Source organism: Gopherus evgoodei, chromosome 7 (genome assembly GCF_007399415.2).
Source record: "Gopherus evgoodei ecotype Sinaloan lineage chromosome 7, rGopEvg1_v1.p, whole genome shotgun sequence".
In the NCBI taxonomy this organism is placed as follows: domain Eukaryota; kingdom Metazoa; phylum Chordata; order Testudines; family Testudinidae; genus Gopherus; species Gopherus evgoodei.
This window is the reverse complement of record NC_044328.1, coordinates 48,724,268-48,751,429: the sequence shown is the minus strand read 5'-3', so window position 1 is coordinate 48,751,429 and position 27,162 is coordinate 48,724,268. Positions and strand designations below refer to the sequence as shown.

Genomic DNA, 27,162 nt, shown 5'->3' with positions numbered 1-27,162 from the left:
CTCCTGATAAAAGGGGGAGGACCATGTGTAGCACATGGCCGTTGTGTTGGCTGTAAACACTGAGACACCACGGCCTCGCAGCTGCTGCTGGAACCCCTGGCACACCAGGCGGACTGCTCTCATTCTTGGGCATTGATGTGGAATGCCAGCTCCCGAGAAGACCAAAGGCCTTAAGCTCGAAGGTGACCGAAGTGAGTACCCGAGCCGAGAGATGACGCGTCTGTCGTCAGGGGCAGTGAGGGCTGGGGCGGATGGAACGGCATCTCTGCCCACACCAGGGAGGGAGTTAGCCACCATTCTAGGGATCCTAGGGTGCTCGAGGGAACAGTGACTATCATGATCATTGGGTCCCTGTCCGGGCGCTACGCCGAGGTGAGCCAGACTTGGAGAGGACAGAGGCGGAGCTTGGCGTGTTTGGTTACAAACTTGCAGGCAGCCATTGACCCAGGAGACTGAGAAAAGTGCGAGCTGAGGTCGTTGGGAAAGTCTGCAGACCTCGGATGATTGTTGCCATTGCCTGAAACCGCGGCTGTGGTAAGCAGGCTCCGGCTAGGTCGGAGACCAGGATAGCCCCTAAGAAGTCCAACCTCTGCGTTGGAACCAGAGTGGATTGCTCTATAGTAATCATCAGGCCTAGACGTGTGAATAGGTCCGTGAAAATGCCCACGTGCTGAGTGATTTGTGTCTCGGAGTCTCCTCGGATAAGCGAATCTTCCAGATATGGAAAAACGCATATCCAACATCGGCGAAGGTAGGCAGCGACTACGGCCATACACTTGGGACAATACCCGTGGGGCTGTAGAAAGGCCAAATAGCAGGACCACAAACCAGAAGTACTGACGGTTGGCTAGAAAGCGGAGATATCTCCTGTGCAGAAGGAAGATGGTGATGTGAAAGTACGCGTCCTTCATATCGAGGGCGGCATACCAGTCTCCAGGATCCAAGGACGGGATAACGGTTCCCAGGGATACCATGCGGAACTTCAACCTTATCACAAACTGGTTGAGTCCTCGCAGGTCTAGGAAGGTCTGAGACCTCTGTTTGAGTGGGGGACTAGGGCATAAAGGGAGTAATTGCCCCTTTCGTCCACCGGCGTCTGCACCTCTTGTAAGAGGAATTGCTCGTGAGAGAGGTCCCTGAAGGGGGACAGGGTTGGAACAAATTGGAGGTGGTACCCATGCTCCACCGTGCGCAGGACTCAGCGATCTGAAGTTAACTGGGGCCATGCCAGGAGAAAGTAGGAGTGGGATCCTGGCCTGTTACTGATACACCGCCCTCGGGCGCACCTTGGAAGGCTCGTCTTTGGTCCCGGTGGTGATTGCGAGGGACCTTGACCTTGGCCCTCTAGGGGTCCTGACGTTTGTCTGCAACCATCTCGGCCGCGCCATCTGCCAAAGTCCTGTCTCTGGCTAGGCACAGAGTACGGCGGTGTGGCTGGGGACGGAAAGGCCTGCGTTTGGTCGCTGGCGTATGCATGCTGAGAGAGCGCATTAGGACCCTGTTGTCCTTCAGGCTTTGCCGCGAAGGGGCCTTTACCATCAAATGGTAAGTCCTGAATGGCATACTGCAGCTCCGGCCAGAGGTTTGAAACCTGAAGCCATGAGATGCGCCTCATGGCAACACCCGAGGCCAGAGTCCTGGCTGCTGAGTCTGCTGCGTCCAATGAGGCCTGGAGGGACACACTGGCACCTTTTCCCCTTCTTCCAAGAGGGCAGGGAACTCTTGGCGGGAGTTTTGAGGGAGAAACTCCATAAACTAAACTACCGCCACCCAGGCGTTATAATTATAGCAGCTAAGCAAGGCTTGTTGCTTTGCTACCCAGAGCTGTAAGGCCTCTGCAGAGTACACCTGGCAGCCAAGTAGGTTCATTCGCCTAGCCTCCTTTGATTTCGGGGCTGGCGCCTGCTGGCCATGCCATTCCCTCTCCTTAATGGACTGAACGACTAGTGAGCAGAGAGGAGGATGGACAGACAAGTAGTCGTACCCCTTAGAGGGCACCATACTGGGTCCTCTACCTCCGAGACCTCCTCCACCTGAAGGTCCATATGGCGTGGTACCCTCCTTAGGAGGTCCTGATAGGCTCTCAGGTTGTTGGTGGGCACATCAGAATTGTGATCCTGAGCATAAGATCTGCCCGCGTGGGATGACACAGATGCATGTCTGGATGGCCATGGAGGTACTAAAAAAAGCATGGGCAGAGTCTCTGACTCTATCGGACCTTGCTCAACTCGGCACCGGGGACCGGTACCGGGAGGCATACCGGTACCTGGAACGAGATCCAGACCTGCAACCAGAGCGATGCCGGGAGGTCAACTGAGATCTCGAGGCTCGAGGTCGGGAGAGGCTACGGGAGTCACGATACCTGTAGCGGTGCCGAGAGTTGGAACAGTGCCGATACTAGCGGGTCGGCGAACGGGATTCTGACCGGTGCAGCGAGTGCAACCGGTACCGAGGAGAACAGCACCGGGACGGCAAGTGGTGTCGGGTGTGCCGACGGGACCTGGAGTGTCTGCGGGACCATGATCATGAACGGTGCCGCTCTGCTGTGCCGACAGAGGATGGTCATATCAAGGGAGGCTTGCCAAGAGACTGTATTACCCGCACTGGCGGTGCCGGGGTCAGGCAGCATCGACTGTCATGGCAATGAGATCCCTCGCCGTTGGGAATGTCTCCAGCATGGAGGGAACAGTAGGCTCAACCACAGTGCATACTGGGGAGCTGTCAGGCACCAGATTCGACGGCCCTCGTGGGACCGGGATCGACGGTACCGAAGTTGTCAGAGCCTCGGCAGGTGTCGGTGCCGGGCGATCCGACTTAGACGAGCTCTCTGGCTGCGATGCAGGTGGCATGGAAGCAGCAGGAGCAAGGGGCTCAACAACGGCGGGGGCCGGGGAGCCGTCAGGCACCAGCAGGGGTCGTAGGCTCTCTCGACCTCGGAGAGAGGGAGCGGTGCCGAGTCGACTTCGGTGCCGGCGACAGCCGGTGCTGAAAGGCCTTGGTAGTACCAGCGGGGTCCGGTGCTGAGGAGACACTTCTGCCCGCCGCTTGATCATCGCTCGGTGCCAAAGGCGGAGGGGTAAGTGAAAGTCGCACTCCTGTTTGTTCTTGGCTTAAAAGCCTTGCAAATGGGGCATTTAGCTGTCAACTGTGATTCCCCAAGGCACTTCAAACAGGAGTCATGTGGACCTCCCATGGGCATCGGCTTCTGGCAGGCCGAGCCCGTTTTAAAACCCGGTGAGCCGGGCATGGGCTCCGGCACCGGGTGCGGGGAAGGGGCTACTTCCCGAACCCCGCTAACTATTACTAAACTAACTATGTTAGTAAAGAAAAAACGTATAACTATACAAATATATATATAGAAGGATTATAACTACATAACTATTTACACAAGAACTATGAGTAGCTAGGGAAGTGGAGGTCAGCTAAGCCGCGCTCCACTGTTCCAACAATCAACACGGGCGGTAAGAAGGAACTGAAGGATGGCTGGGTCGGCAGGGGTATATATCCGGTGCCATAGCGGCGCCACTCCAGGAGGCGCCCAGCCGACCCACCGAGTGTTGCTAGGGTAAAAATCTTCCAACGAACGTGCACACGGCGCGTGCACACCTGACTGGAATGGATATGAGCAAGCATTCAAAGAAGAATAAATATTTAGATGTTTTTCTACATTTTTCAAATATTTTGATTTCTATTGCAATGAAAAATATAAAGTGTACAGTGCTCACTTTATATTATTTTTATTACAAATATTCACATTGTAAAAATAACAAAAGAAATAGTATTTTTCAATTCACGTCATACAAGTCCCATAGTGCAACCTCTACCGTGAAAGTGTAATTTACTCATGTAGATTTTTTGTGTTATATAACTACACTCAAAAACAAAACAATGCAAAACTTTAGAGTCTACAAATTCACTCAGTCCTACTTCTTGTTCAGCCAATTGCTAAGACAAAAAAGTCTGTCTACATTTACAGGAGATAATGCTGCCCTCGTCTTATTTACAATATGTCAACCAGAAAGTGAGAACTGGTGTCACATGGCACTTTTGTAGCTGGTGTTGTAAGGTATTTATGTGCTAGGTATGCTAAACATTTGTATACCCCTTCATGTTCTGGCCACCATTCCAGAGAACATGCTTCCATGCTGATGATGCTCCTTAAAAACAATGTATTAAAATATATTTATGAGTGATGATCTTGGGGGAGAATGTATGTCTCCTGCTCTGTTCTACCCACATTCTGCCATATATTTCGTTATAGCAGTCTCAGATGACCCAGCACGTTTGTTTTAGGAACACTTTCATTGCAGATTTGACAAAATGCAAAGGTGGTACCAATGTCATATTTCTAAATATAGCTACAGCATTAGACCCAAGGTTTAAGAATCTGAATTTCTGTCCAAAACCAGAGATGGATGAGGTGTGGAACATGCCTTCAGAAGTCTTAAAGGAGTCACATGTGAAAACTATAGAACCTGAATCTTCAAAAAAGAAAATCAACCTTCTGCTGGTGGCATCTAACTCAGATTATGAAAATGAACATACGTAAGTCCACTCTGCTTTGGATCATTATCGAACAGAAGTCATCATGAGCATGGACACATGTCCTCTGGAATGGAGGTTGAAGTATGAAGGGACATATGAATCTTTAGCGCATCTGACAGCCCTAATAAATATTTTTAAAAAGAAAAAAAGGAGCGATAACCCACCTTCTACCTTTCCCTTCCTTCAATTATTTATTCAGCTTGTGACAAGTGGTCATCATGTCTTTATCCAATAAGAGAACAGTAGATCAAGAGTGCCATGCATTTCAAGAGAAATGAAAAATTTTTTTATTTCTTTTTGGACATGAATGGAAAGCCTAGGTGCTTGAGTTGCAAGAAACAGGTAGCTGTGGTAAAAGAAAACAACATTTGAAGACATTATGAAAGAAACTATGCTGAGAAATATGATAATTACATCACAAAGTTATGCAAAGATAAAAACTCTGAATTAGCATATTATTTGAAAAAGCAGCAGTGCTTATTAGTACTCCACACTAAAATGTTGCTGCTGTTAAGGCAAACGACGTGGTTGCCAATGAAATAGCTGTCATCTAATCCATTTTCTGAGGTAGAATTTTTGAGGAACTGCATGCTAAAAGCTAAAGAAACAACATGTCCAGATAAGCAGGAAATGTTTGCAAATATCAACCTTTCAACAAACACAACTGCTGAGAGAATCAATAATTTAGCTGAGAATTTGAACAGTCAAATCCAGGTCAAAGTTAAGTCCCTTTGCTGCTTTTTCTTTAGCAACTGAGGAAAGCATAGATGTGACATTTCTCAGCTTGCAGTATTCATTAGCAGAGTTGATAAGAACAGGTGTATAGCAGAGGAGCTCTTAGAACTGGTGCTGATGAGACACGACAGCAGAAAATTTGGTGGAAGCTCTGAATAAATTGGCTGTAGGCTGGAGAAGAGCTGAGAGTCTGGCCCCATAGGAACAAGAGGCCAAATTGTAAACCATCAATCATAACCAGCAGGTTAGCGATTTTACATCAAAAAAGCTCTCTGTAGTAGAACTATGAAAGTGAATCTTGTTATAGATATGGTTGTTAAAACTGTAAATTTTATTTGAGCTAGTGGTCTCAACCACAAGCAACTCACCCAGCTGTTGGAAGAATGTGACATTCATTGTGGACTGCTGTATCACACTGAAGTTCAATGGATAAGTCAGGGACCAGGGCTGAAGCACTTTTTTAATTGAGTAGTGAGATCCAGCTTTTCATGGATCAGAAAAGGGAAGATGTCACTGAATTACAGGACAATGAATGGCTTCAAGACCTTGCTTTCATGGCAGATATTACAGAGTATCTGAACTCCCCCAACACAAGAATGTAAGGGTGCCACCAAATAGTGGTTGAATACTATGACATTTGTGCCTTTGCAATTAAGCTTCAGCTGTGGGAGAAGCAACTTTCCCAGTATAAGCTGGCACATTTTCCCATCCTGAAATCACTGTGTGACACTACTGGGACTCAATGTGATAAAATCACAGAAAGGTATGTAGGCAAAACTGATGAACTGAGAAAAGAATTTCAAGAATGATTCTCTGACTTCAGAAACCTCGTAGAAGAATTTCCAGTTTTCAGCACACCATTTTCTATCAATGTGCATGATGTACCAGAAGAGCACCAAATGGAACTTACTGAACTGCAATGCAACATTCTGTTGAAGGGCAAATTATCTGACATTAGTGTTCCCTAGTTTTATCAGTGCCTATGATCGAAATTATCCCAAACTGAAGTTTGTTGCATCAATAACTCTTTCCATGTTTAGGAGTACAAACCTGTGTGAACAAATATTCTCCATCATAAATATCAACAGATCTAAATTACATTCTCAGCTAAGTGAGACATCTGAACTCGATACTCAAGATAGCTTGAACCAGTGAGTCAGCATTTGGAGCAAATGACTGGGCTGAGGTTAAGAGATGCCAGGTACTGGAAAGCACCAGTAGCAATCACTAAAATAAAAAATAAATGCAATTACCAACATGGTTTACATTTTAATAACTTTTGCTGATTATGGCCCACACAAAGTGGCATGGTATTGGGTGAGGCCCTTCATATCAAATGAGTTTGAGATCTCTTTCTCTAAAGGATATACAAAGCTACGTTCCTACTGGTTGCTACTCCCCGACCAGTGGCAGCCAACACTCCGAAATATCAGGGCATAATTATTGAGTAAATCAAATATGGCATATGGTAAATATAATTCTTTCAAAATGAAGTGGGTTTTGGCCCATGAAAGCTTATGCTCAAATAAATGTGTTCATCTCTAAGGTGCCACTAGTACTCCGGTTCTTTTAGCGGATACAGACTAACATGGCTGCTACTCTGAAAAGTATTCTTTGAAGTGAACCAACATGCAGCTTGACATTTTTCATATTCTTGTTATTAGAAGCAAATGTACAAAACCAAAACAAGTATTTTTTAATGCAAGGGCTTCACATATTTGTCATTTGTCAACTCAGACAACTTGATAAATGGGTGCTAGATTGGAAAATGATGTTAAGAGATAGTGTGATTAGGAGTTAATGTCTGATCTATTAAAATACTGTTCTTTGAATAATATGTAGAAATGTTTCAATGGGACTTGACAGTCAACTATTCTGTAAAATGTGTGTGCGTGCATGCTTTGTGGGACAAAATGCAAGCCAAACAATGCAAAGGGTTTTTCAGGGAAGATGGTGTGGAGGAGGGAGGAGGATGTTGTTCTACTTCAAATTACTGAAGGAAAAAAGGAGAACAAAATCAAAACTGTTTAATGTTAAGATTGAATCAATACCACAAAATCAAAAAAATATTAAGTTGACGGATGAACTTCTTATTCCAGTGTATTGCAACAAGCTTGCATCTGCGTAAATAGCACAGAACAAGTTAAGAGCATTCCCTTTGAATTCCCTTGCTGGTGTCAGTAGTTAAAATTAAAAGAAGGCTGTCTTTCAGTTAACACTGCTTGTTTTGTTTGTGTTTAAAGAGACTGTGAGCATGAAAAAAATTACAACTAATCTTATAACAATTAACATCTCAGATTGCTATAAAATGAAAGATTAGAGAAAAAATACACCTTTTTTCAGATTGTGTATTTAGTGCTTTTGACAGAAGTGTGTTTATAGTAAGTTCCGCTGTTTTGTCGATAGTCAGTTTTACCTTCTGCCACACACAAAAGTTTGAAGACAACACTCTCAATCACTGTCTTGGGTCACGTTCACATGAAGATGCTTCCTCAGGCTGTGGTAGAGGATGTTTACCAATTAGAACGGCAAGGAAACTGAAATGGAAAAGGCAGTAGGAAATAGTGTGCACAAAGGAAGGGACTAGCGAAGCAGGTTTGATTTTGCCCTTCAGGGATGCCCAAAATACCTTTCTAAACGTCAGATGAAGAGAAGAAAAATCCCTCTTAAATTAAAAAAAAATTAAGAAAAAATTATGTCATACCATTTTTAAGATGCCCTGTCAGAAAGTAGTGTTCTGAAAGGTGACAGTATCCCAAAAGACAGCTACCCGGAAATAAAGTATACTTATTTCAGTTTATTGCACATCTAGAAGTGATTAGTTTTATTTAGGTAAGCAGGTAAATTTTATATGCTTTTGATCAATACAAAAATTCTCCCTTTGCTATTTATATGAATATTTTGGGTATAATGACCAGGCCAAGGATATTTTTAGCACTTTATAGAAATGAACAACAATTCAATCTGAATTTGATTTAGTTGAACACACACCCTACTAAGTAATCAGAAATACAAATTCTAATGCGGAAGAAAAAGGCAGACACCTTTAGTAGCCCGTCCTTTTTAACCAAAAAGATAAATTCCAGGTGACAGAAAGTTAATCAGATATTATGATTTATACATCATGAACTACCCATACTTCTAAAAAGCTAAGCTTTAAAATAAAGAAAAACCACTTGCAAATGTTTTCATACATTTCTTTTTAGAGATTTTTTCTTCCAGTTTTTGTATCATTGTAACACTGTAGGCCACTCACAATCTATATCCTTACATCACGCTACTTTTGATTAAAGCAGTTATAACATACAGTGTACAAGCAAGTTTACTGTCTGCCATCTCCAGTGTAAAGCAACAAAATATGGTACACACAGTCTGAATATATTACAATACACTTGCAAATAAATGTTATACTTTTCTATAGAATAGTGAAAAACACTAGTACAGTCAACAAATGCTAGCATGGCAATAAAGAACCACATTTCAATACATTTCAGCATAAGATTGATATCAAACTATTTTGATAAACAACAAACAGTTAAAATGGATGACGTTAAAAAAACAAATGTTTGAAGCAGGATGAATTTTTGTGTTTCAGCCTATACAAGTGTTTTTACTAAACTGTTCACATATTAAAACAAATTGAAGGAGATTTATAAACATTTCAAGGTACTAAATTTGCCAGCTTAAAATAAACTATATAACATACAATGCTGTCACTAAAGAGTGCTGAATTCCCACAAGATGGTTTCTGGTGTTGAACAAGAATTTTGTTTTCCATATTTCTTCTACGCTTTATAATTGTTTTAGAATGGTTATATTTTACTCCTGGGGAAATTCTACTCCACTGCACAATGCCGAATTTCAGAAATTAATGTTGTGCATGCAGAATTTCCTTTCCCCCCCAGAAATTGGCAGAGAAACAGGAATTGGGTTGTCATAGGTTTCTTTAACTCTCTATTTCTGGGGAAAATTTTGTGTGTTTGTATTGTTACAGACATACTTGCTGACAGGAATTTTGAAATAAATTACCAAAATAATTGAAACTGGCATGATTATGCAGTGTTATTTTGACAAATAAAATTTGCAGAATTTAAAAATACTGTGCTCAGAATTTTTTATTTTTTGATGCAGAATGCCCCCAGGAGTAATATTTGATTCTGAACACTCACTACTGCTCCTAGGGTTCTAAATAATAGCAGTGAAAGTGACCAGTATCTATGTTTGATTCATTTCACATCACTGCTGGATTCTTAGTATTATTATTTGTATTATTACAGAGCAGGGGTAGCCAACCCATCGCTTCGGAGCCACATGTGGCTATTCAGAAGTTAATATGCAACTCCTTGTATAGGACCGACTCTGGGGCTGGAGCAACAAGCGCCAACTTTCCAATGTGCCAGGGGGTGCTCACTGCTCAACTCCTGGCTCTGCCACAGGCCCTGCCCCCACTCCACCCCTTCCCACTCCCTCTTCTGAGTCAGCCATGTCCTTGCTTCCTCCTCCTCTCCCGCCTCCCATCCCCAGCCTCCTGCACATCATGAAACAGCTGATCGGGAGAGCACTGATTAGCGGGGCTGTCGGTGGGCGGGAAGCACTGGGAGCTCATGGGGGGCTGCTGACATATTACTGTGGCTCTTTGGCAATGTATATTGGTAAATTCTGGCTTCTTCTCAGGCTCAGGTTTGCCACCCCTGTTATAGAGGCTAGCACCCCAAGGTGCTGTATAATCAGAACAAAAAGACAGCACATTAAAAGCACTAGAGTTTGTTTCAGACAGGTAACATTATGCCAACTTATACACTTGAAGTTATTTCCAGAACATTAAGGATCAGAATTTTGTTTTTAAAAGACAACTTATGTTCTACAGATACTGAACGCTTACACTCCACTTTTAGCATGGAAATCTTCCCATCTGCAAGTGAGTTTTTCCAAGTCCTAGCTATATTTCACTAACTAGAACACAAACTTTTTTCCCCACACACACACAACCTTCTGGGTTTATAACTATTAATCTCTTGCCTTTGAAATAAGCAATTATACTGGAATAAATATATTTTCCAATTACTTCCCTTTTAATCACAAATACATTTCTCAAGACCAAAAAATAAAGATTATGTGCTTAAATAACATGCCATCCTGTAGACTAACCACCAGTGAGGAAGTCACTGAAGTGATTCATAGTTACCCTCAGGTAACCGTCAGACTATTCTGACACTAAAGGGTAACAGCAGAAAGCACTAGCTGCTGACTCAAGCAGATGCGATAGATGCACTTCCATTCCCCCCTCAGCATGCCATATTCTCTCTGTACCATTAAATCTGATTCATCTTTATCACTCTGCCAGAATCAGAAGAACAGATCAACCTAAGACATTCAGCATAATTTCCATATCTGTACTACTTTGAATACAAAATGCAAAGAAGCTCTAACACAATTCTACATATAGCAACTTGCTTTTCAGTCATAAGAGTTTTACAAATGTGTTACTTTCAATTTTTCATGCACTCATATACCGTGAGCATGTAAACAACCTTCAGTCATATAAGTGAATATCCTGACACTAAGCAGCAAGGCAAATATTAGTGTTTTACATTAAGAGCTTATTACTAGGACACAGTGGTGAAAATTCTGCACTTTCTGGCACACAGGATTTAAATTCATTCACATGGAAAGAGAAACTTAAGGTTTTATAAAAGCTAGCTATTCATTCTGACCAGAAAAGGAGACACTACCTCATAGTAGGTAGGCCAAGTGCAGCACAGCTGCCGAAGAGCTTCTGAGTGATGCCATCAGGAAGTACAGCACTAGGCAATTTCAACCTTGACAGTAACATTAGGGAGGAGACAAATTTGGCTAATAGCAACACATTCTTGCCAACACACACTCACCCAACAGGATAAGGTTCTGGGAACACACACAGTGCTGAAGAATCCTTTACCCTGCAAAAAGCTGGAAACAGTTGAGCTGTATGTGTTAATTTCCTCTACTGGCAACTTGCAAGGGTACACTTAAGCTCTAAATAGTTTCTAAATGGTTAAACTGCATTTTCTTCATCTTTCAAGAATATGCTCTGAGGGGGACAAGCCCAAAGTGCAAATACTTTCCCAATTTAATGGGGTGCTATGAGGAAGCCACATTTTATCCCTGATAATCAGTTTCTATGGCTTGGACAGTCAGTGTGGATGCTAAGTTGCTTCTTTTCTATGGTGTAAAACAGGTAAATGGAAAGCCAATCAGAAGGAATTTAAGAGGGTATTTTCTTTAGAAAAAACAGTTATCCCTTTCTGCCCCCACATACTTCGAAGACCTGAAAATAAATGTTAAGGTTTACATGAAGGAGTCTAGATTTGGGGCTTGACAAAGAGAAGTTACTTACCTTTCACTAACTTGAGTTCTTCAAGATGTTTTGTCCCTATAGGTGATCCACTGTAGCATGTGCACACACCTGCAAGTGCTTGATCGGAAATTTGAGTTAGCAGTGTTGCAGGTCCACACCTTAGCACCATGTGCTCCAAAGTGAGAGCATACAAGAAGGGAAGGACCCACTGCCAATCCAGTTCCCTCACAACTACAAAGCCAGACTCCGTAGCAAAGAGGAGGAGGGAGAGAGGTGGTGCACTCATAGAAACAAAACACATCAATGAACTTAAGTTATTGAAAGTTGAGTAACCTCTCTTCCTCCAAGTATATGTCTCTATGGGTGTTCCAACATAGGAGATTCCCAATCAGTAACTCAATGAGGAAGCATGTGCAGAGGAAACAGATGCAAGTCAGTGCAGAAGACATCATCGCCAAAGGCTGTATCCATCCTGGATGCAGATAGGGTAGCGTAATGTCTGGGTAACATGTTAACAGAGGACCAAGTTGCAGCCCTGGAAATTTCCATGAGGGGAACATCCTTGAGGAGGGTAACAGAAATGGACTGTGGGATGTACTGGCACATTAGGGAGGATTCTGCCCCAGTGACCTCATAGCAGGCTATGATGCAACCTGAAACCCATTTACAGAGTCTCTGAGAACAAACTGATTGTCCTTTATTTCAGAAAAGGATAGAGAAAGTTGAGGAGAAATCCTAAAGCTTCTAGTCTGGTCCAGATGAAAGGCAAATGCCCTCTGAACATCTGAAGTGTGAATCTAGCTTCTTCTCTTGAGGAGTGGAGCTTGGGAAAGAATAATGGCAGAAAGATATCCTGTTTAATATGAAAGTCTGACAAAATCTTCAAGGAGAATCAAGGATGAGGGCTCAGCATGACCATGTCATGACAGAAGGTAACATAAGGTGGGTCAAACATGAGCACTCCCAATTCTCTCAACTATTTAGGCAAGGTGACAGCTACCAGGAATGAAATATTAAAGGAGAGGTGGTGGAGTGAACAGGTGGCCTTAGGTTTGAATAAGGGGTTCCTCAGGATATTAAGGACCAAATTAAGATACTAGGAAGGTGTGGGGTTCCAGCTATGAGGAAACAGACAAGCTCTTAAGGAATCTGGCCATGGTGGGGTGTCCTTGATAGGCAAATGAAAAGAAGAAATAGCTGCTTGATGTACTTAGACCATACTTAATCATAATCAACTTGTTTTGAACTGCAGTAGGTAACTGAGGAGTCTGGAGAGATGAGTTTCAGAAGTGAATACAGAAAGATGTGAACACCAGAAAAGAAAGCGCTTCCACTTCTGTACGTAAGTTTTACATGTGGAAGGCTTCCTAGCATTGAGAAGTGCAGACTGGACTTCTTCCAAGCAGTCCAACTCTGAGCTTGAGAAACAAAAAGGAGCCAGGCCTTAAGGTTCAGAGCTGAGGGATTGGGATGGTTCATAGTGCCTGAGTTCTGTGTTAGGAGGTTTGATAGGAGGATCTCTCTATAGAAGGGTGAAGTAGGTCAAAATACCACACCTCTCTTGGCCAAGAAGGTGCTATCAGGATGACCCTTGCCTGCTCTTGCCATAATCTGATCAGCATCTTGGAGAATTAATGGTGCTGGAGGGAAGGCATAAAGGAGAGCACAGGGCCAGAGAATTAGGAGGGAATCCCTTAAGGAGCTGTGGCCAAGTCCCCTCATGGTGCAAAAGATCTAGCATTTTGCATTGTCTGGAGTTGCAAAGAGCTCCATTAAGGAGATGCCCTAAGCTTTGCAGATGTTGTACAAGACCAGGTTGTTGAGCTCCCACTCATGGTTCTGACGGACATGTCTGCTTAGGGCATCTGCTAAAGGTTTCTGGAGACCTGGAAGGTAAGCCATGGAGATCTCTATGCAGTGAGCAATGCACCAGTTTTAGTGATTCTGTGCACATGGACTGGGATCTTGCCTATTGATTTATATAGTACATCACCCTGTTGCCTACTATTACCGTGATGACAGCACTGAATGTCATGGAAAAAATGTTGACATCCATAACCAACTGTCCTTAGTTCTAGAACATGGGTCTTACCCATTATCTTAGCAAGCATGAAAAATCTGACCAAATGCATTGAAAAGTTTTAGAAATTTTATGCCATGGCAGCTTAGGAGAAATGGTCCAGTCCCACTCTTTGGAAGTATGTTACCTAGAAAAACAGGGATTCCGAAAAGGACTTAGGAGTCATGCTGCATAACTAACAGAACACGAGCTCTCAGTCTGATGATGTGTCTAAGAGGTCTAATGCGATCCTTGGATGTAGAAGCAGGAGAACACTGATTAAGCGTAGGGAGAAGGTGCCTCTATGTATATAGCTGGTAGACCATTAGTGGAATACTGTGTCCAATTCTGGCGTTCATATTTCAAAAAGGATGCTGAAAAATTGAAAAGATTCAGAGAACAGCCGCTATGAATGATGAGGTCTTGAAAAATCTACTTTACAGTGAGAAACTTAAGAAGCTCAGTCTATTTCACTTATTAGAGAAAGTTAAGAGATGACTTGATCACAGCCTGAACGTATATACATAGGAAGATTTCTGGCACTAGAAGGCTCTTTAAATTAGCACATAAAAGGCATATCAAAATACAATGCCTGGAAGTTGAAGCTAGACAAATTCAAATTGAAAATAAAGTGCAGATTTTTAACTGTGAAGGGAAATAACCATTGAAACAACTTACCTAGGAATGTGGTGGATTCTTCATCACTTGAAATCTTTAAATCAGGACTGGATGTCTTTCTAAATGGCATGCTCTAGCTCAAAAGTTATGGTCTTAAAACAAGAAACACTGGGTGAAATTTTTGGCCTGTATGGTTCAGTAGGGCAGAGGAAATAACCAAAATGATCCAGTCTGACCTCAAAATGTAAAAATGTTTATAAGACAACCTCTTAATATGAAGCTACTGACCAATCAAACTGAAACAGCTAAATAAAACTGATCATTTTACTTCATAAATTTCTACCATGCCCAGCAAAAAAGGTCAAAACAGCTAAAACACACCAAGACATTCAAAAATAAGTTTCACACTATTGACCAGGTTTGTTAAAATTAATATGCCAATGTCCCCTGGAACTTACCTCTCTATAAATCATACAAGATCATCTGAGAAAGGCCAGATTCAGCACCTGGTTCCAGAATTATTCCATCCGACAGCCTGGGCTATAGAACTGACTTCTTCGGAGCTTTGCTGTTCCACTAGAGTCCAGAAAGTGCTGTAAAACTCCAGTTCAGTCCTTTCCTGTTAGGTCCATAAGCGGAAGAGGTTCTTTCTGTGGGCGGTCAGAAACAACACAGCTCCATCCATGGTTCCTTTTCTGTCCTTCAATATTTGCTCCACCTCAAGTCCCTGGAACTGCCTTTCCCCTATCAGGGTACACCGTGAAGTCATTTCTGCTTATCACATGGAAGTGGCACACAAGTATGTGTTCAATAACCCTACAGTGAAAGGGCCGTGAAGTTTCTGCCTTGCTGTGAAGGATCCTACATCTAGCTGGGACTTCAGTCAAGTCCTCATGCAGCTGACAGTGCCCCTCTTCAAAGCCATGGAAGAATGTTCCATATTACACCTCTGTATCATGAGGGCTTTTATCACAGACATAACCTCAGCTAGGAGAATTGGTGGCCAAGCCATCACATTTTACAATCTTTTGTATGTGATTTTTTTTTTTCTTTTTGCTCACATTCTACATTTCTGCCTAAGGTGGAAACCAATTTCCACCTCAGACCTTGAATCTGCCATATTTCTTCCCGAGACATAACCCTCATCAAAGAGAGGCAAAGTTGTGTAATGTAGATGTTCAAAAGACATCAGCTTTTGACCTATTTAGATCAATGGCGCTTAGAGACTCACCGATATTATTAGTATCATATGAGGATAACCACAAGGGTCAAGCCATTACAACTCAGTAGTATTGAGGAATGTTATAGGCTGGCTAACAATCACCATGACAGAGGGATATAGGGATCATTTAATCAGGTTCAACACACCATCCAGGACTACTCTTATGCATATCACAAGCAAAGATCTATAGTTCCAGATCAATCCATACATCCAAAAACATTACTCAACAGATTTGGTATCCAGATCTGATGCTCCAATTTGAAGAAGCCTGAATGATACTCCACAAAAAATTAGGGAATGGTGGATAAACTTAAAAAGTTGAGCTATCATCAGAGTGGAGTATACAACTGCAAGAGTTAGTGACTAAGTATCATCATATAATCTTACTGCAACACCTACACTCAACAAGAAAGCATGTAACTGTCATGAAAAATTTCTTACATACCATTTTTCCCCAAGAGATTACATTTTTAAACATTCCCAGTAGTTTTTAGTAGGGCTGAAAAGCGATAAAAAATGTATCGTGATTAATCACACTGCTCAACAATAATAGAATGCTATTTAAATATTTTTGGATAATTTTCCACACTTTCAAATATATTTATTTCAATTACAACTTTGTATTCTAAGTAAACAGTGCTCATTTCAAATATTTGCACTATAAAAACAAAAGAAACAGTATTTTTCAGTTCACCTAATTCAAGTATGGCAGTGCAATCTCTATCATGAACGTTGAACTTACAAATGTAGAATTATGTACAAAAAATAACTGCATTCAAAAATAAAAATGTAAAACTTCAGAGCCTACAAGTCCACTCAGTCCTATCTCTTGTTCAGCCAATCGCTCAGACAAACAAGCCTGTTTACATTTGTAGGAAATAATACTGCCCACTTCTTGTTTACAATGTGAAAGTGAGAACAGGCGTTCACATAGCACTGTTGTAGCCGGCGCTGCAAGATATTTACATGCCAGAGGCACTAAAGATTCATATATCCCTTCACACTTCAGCCACCATTTCAAAGGACACACATCCATGCTGATAATGGGATCTGCTCGATAACAACCCAAAGCAGTGTGGACCGATGCACGTCCATTTTCATCATCTGAGTCAGATGTCTCCAGCAGAAGGTTGATTTTCTTTTTTCGTACTTTGGGTTCTGTAGTTTTCACATCGGTATGTTGCTCTTTTAAGATTTCTGAAAGCATACTCCACATGTCATCTCTCTCAGATTTTGGAAGGCACTTCAGATGCTTAAACCCTAAGTCGACTGCTGTAGCTACCTTTAGAAATCTCACAATCGTACTGTAGTGGGGTGGTCACCCACTCCAGCCCTGGAAGGGTTAAAGCCAGCCCTGGGAGAGGGCTGAGGCTGTGAAGGAAAACCTGGGCTGACTGGGGAAGGCAATAACAGCTGGGGCCATGCCCCAATCAGGCCCAGCTGGTCCCTGTAAGAGGCTGCAAGCCAGAAGCCCAAACCATCTTTCTCTGCTTATAGAGAGAGATGGACCTGGCTGCTAGGGAGTCAAGCAGGGTACTGGGAGTGGAGCAGGGCTGGGGGAAGACTAGAGAAGCTGGGGAGCTCCAGCCTGGACAATCCCCAGGCTGTGGGCCTAACTGAGGGCCTAAGACAAGCACTGAGATTGCAAAGGGGCAGCCCAGCAGTAGGTAGAGGCAGCAGGTCCAGACCCAACCTTGCCTATGATAAGTGGCTTAGCCTACAGTCTGCCCCAAGGCACAGGGGCAAGTTGGTGACTGGCAGTAGCCTACAACTGAGACAAGGCAGGGGTAGGGGTGTGAGTTCCCCTAAGTGGGGAGAAACAGTGGGGATACTGCCAGGGGGCAGCACACACTGAAAAGGTCACCTGGGGTCCGAGAGGGACATGGAGGCCAGCAGTATCGCGACACCGGCCGACAAGGAGCGCTCTGGAGCATGGAAGCTAATTCCCCAACACCACCAGCAGGAGGCGCCACCGGTGAGTCTACGCACCATTACAGCAACTTTTTTGCATTTTCTCAAATCTGCAGCAAAAGTGTTCTTAAAATGAACATGTGCTGCGTCATCATCCTAGACTACTATAACATGAAATATATGGCAGAAAGTGAGTAAACAGAGCAAGAGACATACAATTCCCCTCTAAGGAGTTCAGTCACAAATTCAATTAACACTTTTTTTTTTTTTAATGAGTATCAGCAGCATGGAAGCACGTCCTCTGGAATAATGGCCAAAGCATGAAGGAACAAACAAATGTTTAGCGTAGCTGGCACATAAATACCTTGCAATGCCAGCTACAAATGTTCCATGTGAACTTCTGTTCTCACTTTCTGGTGACATAAATGTAAACAAACTTGTTTGTCTTAGAGATTGGCTGAACAAGAAGTGGAACTGAGCAGACTTGTAGGCTCAAAAGTTTTGCACTGTTTTGTTTTTGAGTGCAGTTATGTAACAAAACAAATCTCTATTTGTAAATTGCACTTTTACAATAGAGATTGAATTACAATACTTTTATGAGATGAATTTAAAAAATATATCTTTTGTTTATCATTATTACAGTGGAAATATTTGTAAAAAAAATAATATAAAGTGGGCAGTGTACGCTTTGTATTTTGTGTTGTGGAAAAACATCCACAAATATTTAATAAATTTCAGTTGGTATTCTATTAACAGTGCAATTATTAATTGCATCTAATCGCAGTTTTTTTAATCACAATTAATTTTGAGTTAATCCCATGAGTTAACTGCGATTAATCGAAAGCCCTAGTTTTTAGTAGTAGGTTAAAGTGTTATTCCATTGCCATTTTCACATTAGCAGACATGAGGCATAAAATATGAAGTACAAGTTTTAAAGCAGCAAAGATGATTGTATAAGCATGTTGTTACAATGACTACTATACAAAATTATAGATATAATTTATTTTATGCGGTATAGTTGTAACCATGTCTGTCCCAGGTTCTTAGAGAGACAAGGTGGATGAGGTAATATCTTTTACTGGACCAATTTCTGTTAGTGAGAAAGAGCAAGTTAGGAGCTACACACACTCTTCAGGTCTGGGAAAGATATTTAGATTGTCACAGCTAAACACAAATTCAAACAGATAGACAGTTTAGCATAAGTAGTTAGCACATATTCTAAAGGGACCATTCAAAGTGAAATGACCCATTAACGTCCCTGTAGTCATACTGACCTGGCAGAGAAACTACCAAGTTTGGATTTATGTTGGAAACAGTGGTGCAGATGAATCACATCAGGACATCTCACGGGAGATGTGGACAAACCCTCTTTAAATGAAAAATAAGGTAAACACCTGTATGCGACTGTGGTCACAAGACACAAACAATGGAGTACATCATATCTGAGTGTCCCCTTCATTCTTTTGCCAGGGGCCTGAAGGACATTCACCAGCTCACTACTGCGGCAATGTGCTGGCTATCACACATAGATATCTATTTGTAGTTATTGCTACCTACTCAAGCCATATGAAAGTAGTCATCATACAACAAAAGAAAGGGTTAGCGGGTTACAAATTGTAAGTCAAATCTAATGTCTTTATTAACACAATGATTTTTAGTCTCTAAAAAAGTTATGATGCTTTGTGAAAAGTATTCAACCACAGGTGATATGGTTTTTGCTTTTTATCATTTTCCTGTGCGAGGTCATTTGGGAGCATAGTGATTGTCTAGTTTCACCTATATAGTTGTTATTGGGGCATTTAGTGCACAGGATGAGGTACATCACATGTTGTGATGGCACATGTAGAACCCATGGATCTTGAAAGATATGTTGTGGGGGGTGTTGATCATACCAGTGGATATATACATATGCAGGTTTTGCATCTGTTGTTCTAGCAGGATCTGATACCGCTTGGAGTTGGTGTGTCCTGGTCTTTGGGGAGCTAGCTTCTGGAGAGGTTGGAGGGTCATTTGAAGGCCAGAAGATTTCTTTCAGACGATGAACCTCAGAGCTTAAATTCAAAACTTTGCTAGATGCTAAAAAGCATGGTCTTAATAAAGACACTGGATTTATGGCTTATTAATAAGGCTAAGACTTAGGGCATGGCTACACTTGCAGATATAGAGCGCTTTCAGTTAAACCAGCCTTCAGAGAGTGCAGTAGGGAAAATGCTGCAGTCTGTTCACGTTGACAGCTGCAAGCGCATTGGCATGGGGACATTTGCGGCACTTGCAGCTGCACTGGGAGTGGTGCATTATGAGCAGCTATCCCACAGAGCATCTCTTCCCATTCTGGCGCTGTGGCTTGTGGAAAGGCAGCAGGGGGTGGGGAGTCCAGGACATTCTGGGTCCTGTCCCAAAGCCCCGTGATGCATCTTTTCACATCCCAGCAATCCCTCTGCTTCTATTCACATTTGGCACTATCTTCCAACATTTTTTGTGCTGCGTGTTCTGTCTTCCCTTTCGGTCTCCGGGAATGGAGCCCGAACTGCTGAGGAATATGCTGACGAGTGTTGCCAGCACGTCATGTTTGGCAGTCAAGTTACTCCTTAAACTGACAGTGAGGACTCCAACGATGCTATCGACTTGAGTACGCATACAACACAGGACTACTTGTGGCATTTACGGACATGCTCATCACCTTGGAATGCCGCTTTTGGGTTCGGGAAACAAGCACTGAGTGGTGGAATCACATCGTAATACAAGTCTGGGATGACGAGCAGTGGCTGCAGAACTTTTGGATGAGAAAGCCACTTTAATCGGACGATGTGATGGGCTCACCCCAACCCTGCGGCGCAAGAACACAAGATTGAGAAGCTGCTCTGGTGGTGGTGAAGTGGGTAGCTATTACAATCTGGAAGCTGGCAACTCCACATAGCTACCGAACGGTCACTAACCAGTTTGGAGTGGGAAAGCCTACCGTTGAAATCGTGTTGATGCAAGTTTGCAGTCCCATTAATCGCATCCTGCTCCGAAGAACCACGACTCTGGGTAACATGCATGACATTGTGGCTGGATTTGCATGAATGGGTTTCCATAACTGTGGAGGTATGTTAATCGGAAGGAATATTTCTCTATGGTTCTCCAGGCGCTTGTGGATCATTGTGGGCGTTTCACTGACATTAACACAGGCTGGCCCGGAAAGGTGCATGATGCACGCATCTTTCGGAACACTGGTCTGTTCAGGAAGCTGCAAGCTGGGACTTTTGCCCAGAGCATAAGATCACCATAGGGGAAGTCAAATGCCCATTGTGATCCTTGGAGACTTACCCTTTAATGCCATGGCTCATGAAACCCTACACAGGGAGCCTTGACAGCAGCAAGGAGTGGTTCAATAACAGGATGAGTCAGTGCAGAATGGCTGTAGAGTGTGCTTTTGGCCGTTTAAAGGGCCTCTGGTGCTCTCTGTATGGTAAGCTGGACCTGGCCGATGACAGCATTCCCGCGGCTACATCCGCATGCTGTACCCTCCATAATATTTGTGAAGTGAAGGGTGAAAGCTTCACTCAGGCATGGACATTGGAGGTTCAACACCTGGAGGCTGAATTTGAACAGCCAGACAGCAGGGCTATTAGAGGAGCTGAAAGGATTAGGGATGCCCTTGAGGGAGCAATTTCAGGCTGAAAGCCACCAGTAATGTCTGGTGCCCCTCACAAGAGTGAAGTGCAGTGGTTCCAATGTTAGTAAGCATCTGTTTTTGCTATGCTGACTTGCAGTGCCTGTTGCTTTCCTGGGCTAAGGTATCTTTTACTTTATGCAATAATAACGAATGTTTTCAAAGCCAAAAAATCCATTTATTGAAAAGGAACACAACTGCTTGGGAAACAGAAACGGCAAGGGGGGTGAGGCGGGGAACGGTACAGTCATGGGTTTGCGTATGTCCTGTTATACTCAGCCTTCCTATCTGGAGTGCTATGCAATGAGTGCTGCACTTCAGGATGGCTATACTGCATGGTGATGGGGTTGAGTGCAGTGGATAAGGTTTGTAGTTTTCAGGGCTGGGTAGTGAAGCTACAGGTGTTGGAGGCAGTTGGTGGCAATAAGAACTCGAATGTTGGGGAAAGTGGGTTGGAGGTGACATGGAGGCACAACTGAAAGAGTTTTGGGACAAGCAGGGGGTGGCGTAGTGCTCCGCCTGCATGGCTACGAGCACCTGGATCGAGTCCGCTTGGTGCTCCATGATGCTTATCAGCCAATCGGTGCTTTGCTGCTGGAGCGCCGCACTTTTGTGCCAGCAATCCACATTCTGCTGGCGGATCCTCCTTTCACTCTCCCTCCAGTCCTGCGCTTTTAGATTCTCATTAAGTGACTTCTACACTACTTCATGCAGCATGTCGTCTTTGCTTCTACGTGGCCTCTTCCTGATTCTTTGCAGCCTCTCGGTCGGTGATAACATAGACAGCTGAGATCTCAAGGTTGCATCTGTAAAGGCAAAATGCAATACTTAACAGAGACAGAATTGTTCACACTAGACAGAGCAATGATTCCCCCTTACTTACGGAGGGCAAGCATAGTCCACACAACAGCATAATTTGCCCATCCCAAAGTGAGCGCACATAACCCACGGGAGCCCCAAAATGGTGAGTAAGCACAGGTCAAGGGGGATTGATTGTTTCATGACTGTATGCTGTCATTCTGTGTACCCTGGGGAGAGCCAACAGCTGCAGCAGGCCCCTATACTGAACATTGTTCCCATATTTTCCACAGGAGTTCTTCCTGGAAGATCTCGCTCCTGTGGGTGACCTGGGAAGCAAGGGAGAGTGTTCTACTACAATGCGGCTTCCGCCCTGCCCATATGCAGCTTGCCTGTATGCAGCAATGGTCCCCCCTCCCCTCACAGCACAGGGGCACCGACATGTCAGCCTGACTGGGAAAAGGACAACAGTGGCTCTCCCAAGAAACCTGGGAAAGCACATTTCAAAGGTCTCAGCCAGAACTTGGGCAGAAATAACTGAGGCCAATTGCCGCGATGTGAGAGAGCACATCAGTGCCCTATTCTACATCTAAGCACGCATGCAGCCCTAATCCTCCTTGCCCCAAGAGCTCGCACCGAATAACTTCCTTCACAAAATAAAAGCCGCTTACCGGGAACCTCCTCTGTTGCTTGTTCTTCCAAGTACTGGCTGCCATGACTGGCTACCTTCCTCCTGGCTTGAGAACAGCTCCTGGCTGCATGCATCTATAGATTCCGGGGTGTCTTCCTCCACCTTAGCACCCTTGCTCCCTCTTTGCTCATCCTCCTATCTTGTTGAACTGCACTGTCAAGTGTTCATGGTGGTACTCGAAGAGGAGGTGGTGGTCAACCACAAGTATCGCATCCAGCTCTTCGCAGAAATGGCAGGTCGCAGGGGTAGCACTAGAGTGGTGGTTTGCCTCGCGGGCTTTCCAGTAGTTATTCTGCAGCTCCTTCACTTTAACCCTGCACTGCAGTGCATCCCAGTCATGGCCCCTTTCCAACATGTCCCTTGATATCTGCCCAAAGGTATCATAATTCCTAAGGCTGGAGCACACCTGAGACTGGACAGCTTCCTCCTCCCAAACACTGATGAGGTCCAGCATCTTGCCATCACTCCATAATGGGGATCGCCTGGAGCATGGAGGCATGGTCACCTGGAAAGATTCGCCGAGAGCACTCTACATCTGACTGAGCAAACAGGTAGGGGATTTTCAAAATTCCCAGAGAATTTAAAGGGCGAGTCTGACGATTGGTCACCTGAGGGCACGGCAGTAGAGTTCAAATTGATGAGCAGAGTGGCTGAACAGGCATTGTGGAACACTTCTGGAGGCTGATCAGAGCACATTAACAGACCAGGGCGTCCACACTGGCATCGTGGCGCTCCAGCGGGGGGCGCATTAAACGTTATTCCACTCGTCGAGGTGGAGTACCAGGAGCGCTCTAGCCACGGAATCAGAGCACTCTACATGCCTTGCCAGTGTGGACACGTCATGGGTTAGAGTGCATTGGGCTGCTTTAATGTGCTCTAACTCGGAAGTGAAGCCATGCCCTTAGTCATGAGTATTTTTGGTGAAGGTCATGGACACTAAATAAAAATTCACAGCCATCACTTTTAACATAAATACCCTTGACTAAATCTCTACTTCCAGGAACCTGCTGCTCCGGGGGAGCCCAGCTTGCGGGGGAGGGGGAGGCTGCTCCAGTGCTGGGGGTTGACTGCCCCCCAGCCGCTACTCCCGGGGACTGCTGTCTGGACAGCCTCTGGGCACCCCTAAGGCTGTTGCTCAGGAAGTCCCGGGGACCACTGCTGTTTGGGTGGGCCCCGGAGCCAGCCATACTGGCCACTGTTCCAGTGCGTCTCCAAAGCCAGCTGCTCGGGGCCACCCAAGCAGCAGCTGGCTCCAGGGCAGCCCCCGGAATCGTTGCTGAGACGCTCCCCAGAGCTAGCTGCACCAGCCATAGCTCGGGTGGTCCCTGGAGCCAGCCACACTGGCCGCTGCTTGGGCCATCCCTGGAGCCAGCTGCTCCCGGGGCCTCCTGAGCAGTGACTGGTGCAGCTGGCCCTGGGGACTGCCACAGCAGCTGGCCCTGAAATCAACCGCACCAGCTGTTATTAAAGTCACAGAATCCTTACTTATTACAATCTGAAACCAACTAACCCCTCTTTTTGTCCTATGACTACACAGGTGTTAATGGGCTACTCCACCTTGAATGATCTCCTAGAGTACGTGCTAACTACAATACTTATGCTAAACCATCTGTTTGATCATGTATTTAGCTGTGATACTCATACGGTATGTCTACACTACGGGATTATTCCAATTTTACATAAACTGGTTTTGTAAAACAGATTGTATAAAGTCAAGTGCACGCAGCCACACTAAGCACATTAATTCGGTGGTGTGCGTCCATGTACCAAGGCTGGCGTCGATTTCCGGAGCGTTGCACTGTGGGTAGCTATCCCATAGTTCCCGCAGTCTCCCTCGCCCACTGGAATTCTGGGTTGAGATCCCAATGCAAGAACAGTGTCGCGGGTGATTCTGGGTGAATGTCCTCACTCAATCCTTCCTCCGCGAAAGCAACGGCAGACAATCATTTCATCCCCTTTTTCCCTGGATTGCCCTGGCAGATGCCAAGCATGGCAACCATGGAGCCCATTTTGCCTTTTGTCACTGTCACCGTATGTGTATTGGATGCTGCTGACAGACACAGTACTGCAGTGCTACAGAGCAGCATTCATTTGCCTTTGCAAAGTAGCAGAGATGATTACCATCCCTATTGCACCATCTGCCATGTCATTGTAAATTGGGGATGAGATGACGGTTATCAGTCGTTCTGTACTGTCTGCTGCTGTCATGGGTGCTCCTGGCTGGCCTCGCTGAGGTCGGCAGGGGGGTGCATGGACAAAAATGGGAATGACTCCCCAGGTCATTCCCTTCTTTATGTTTTGTCTAAAAATAGAGTCAGTCCTGCCTAGAATATGGGGCAAGTGTAGTAGAGAACCAGAGAGCAAAGCCGCTCTGGATCAGAGCCCCAGAGATCCCGCAGAAATGAGCTGAATGCCATTCTAGGAGGTGTCCCTGCAACAACTCCACCCGTTGCTTCCCTCCTCCCCAACCCTCCTGGACTACCATGGCAGTGTCCCCCCATTTGTGTGATGAAGTAATAAAGAATGCAGGAATAAGAAACACTGACTTTTTAGCGAGATAAAATGAGGGGGAGGAAGCCTCCAGCTGCTATGATCGTCCGGGCAGGACACTAAAGGGTGGTGAGGGAGAGGAGCCCAGCGTCCCACTACTATGATAGTCCAGGCAGTACAGAATCTTTTCTTTAGACATGAAAGGGGGGAGCTGATAGAGCTCAGCCTCCAGTTGCTATGATGAAGACGGTTACCAGCCGTTCTGTACCATCTGCCGGGGATGACCGGGAGTCATTCCCATTTTTACCCAGGCACCCCCGGCCGACCTCACTGAGGCCAGCCAGAAGCACTCACGGGCTGATGATGACGATGGATAGCAGTGATATTGTACCATCTGCCATCAGGAAGCAGATGCTGGTGTTCAGCACTGCAGCACCCTGTCTACCAGCAGCATGCAGTAGACACAGGGTGACATTGAAAAAAGGCGAGAAACTTTTTTTTTCCCTTTTCTTTCGGGGGTTGGGGAGAGAAGGGTGTAAATTGACGACATACCCTGAAACACCCGGGAAAATGTTTTTGAACCTTCAGGCATTGGGAGCTCAGCCAAGAATGCAAATGCTTTTCAGGGACTGTAGGATAGCTGGAGTCCTCAGTACCCCCCTCCCTCCCTCCATGAGCGTCCATTTGATTCTTTGGCTTTCCGTTACGCTTGTCACACAGCACTGTGCTGTGGACTCTGTATCATAGCCTAGAGATTTTTTCAAATGCTTTGGCATTTCGTCTTCTGTAATGGAGCTCTGATAGAACAGATTTGTCTCCCCATATAGCGATCAGATCCAGTATCTCCCGTATGGTCCATGCTGGAACGCTTTTTGGATTTGGGACCACATCGCCACCCGTGCTGATCAGAGCTCCACGCTGGGCAAACAGGAAATGAAATTCAAAAGTTCTCGGGGCCTTTCCTGTCTACCTGGCCAGTGCATTCAAGTTCAGATTGCTTTCCAGAGCGGTCACAATGGTGCACTGTGGGATACAGCTCAGAAGCCAATACCATCGATTAGTGGCCACACTAACCCTAATCCGACATGGCAATACCAAGTTCAGCGCTACTCCTCTCGTCGGGGAGAAGTACAGAAACCGGTTTAAAGAGCCCTTTATATCGATATAAAGGACCTCGTTGTGTGGATGGGTGCAGGGTTAAATCAGTTTAACGCTGCTAAATTCAGTTTAAACGCGTAGTGTAGACCAGACCATAGTACCTTTCCTAGATCTGAAGAAGAGCTGTGTGTAGCTCATAAGGTTGTTTCTCTCACCAAGAAAAGATTAAGTCACCCATCATGTCTCATCATTTATTTTTTCTGAAGGATATCAGAAAAATACAGTAAATGCAGCTCACTGCATTCTAAATGACTGACAGAAGAGATGACTATTTTAATTAAATATTTAAAATGTTTGTCAAAAAGTATTTTTGGAAGTCTCTGTCATTAACATTTATTATCTGTCGGCTTTTAGTAGATGAAATACAATATCTTCTTATAACAATCTCAACTGATTACTTACATTTCAAATTAAAACACGATCAGCAATATTTTCAGGATGTGTGGACTATACACGAAAATGTTATAAGAAAAATTGCAAAAATGTTAAAGTTTACAGTTCAAGTGAGAAATTAAACAGCCATAAGAAGCTTTGTGGAAATAGGTGCCACTTGTTTAGCTATCTAATGGACAGAATGTTTCTTTCAAAATCATCTGAAAGGAGCAGCAGGACAACAAACAGAACATTGAAATTCCTTCATTCTGGCAATGACTGACACAGTCAATAGTCCTGAAGTGAAAACTCTTCTATTAACTGTGTTAATGATTTATCTGGTTGTAAATGAGAGGTCAGATTGATATGAGGTTAACTGAGGTCAACCACCTCTCTCTGGTAACACATTGAACACGGCTAAGGCACAATACTACTTTCTCTCAAATCCAAACAAAACAAAAGTAAAAAAGCCACCACAATTCAGTTTTCATATGCAATAAAATAATCTGAATCTGACTAAAAAAATTAAATACTTCACATTCTGTTCATTTACAAATTGATTAAGTCAATG

General features: G+C 44.2%; 1 protein-coding gene across 9 annotated transcripts in view; it reads right to left on the bottom strand.

The window, feature by feature from the left end:
- Positions 1-27,162, bottom strand: part of JMJD1C (jumonji domain containing 1C) — a 331,267-nt gene that overhangs the window by 164,695 nt on the left and 139,410 nt on the right. Inside the window, exon 1 of one of the 9 annotated variants that reach the window (XM_030568491.1) lies at positions 14,753-14,944. The exons of the other annotated variants lie outside the window; for them this stretch is intronic. Coding sequence (XP_030424351.1) covers positions 14,753-14,767 — 15 coding nt within the window. The 5' untranslated portion in view covers positions 14,768-14,944. Of the gene's footprint in view, positions 1-14,752; positions 14,945-27,162 lie in introns of those variants that run through there. 9 annotated transcript variants of the gene reach the window in all.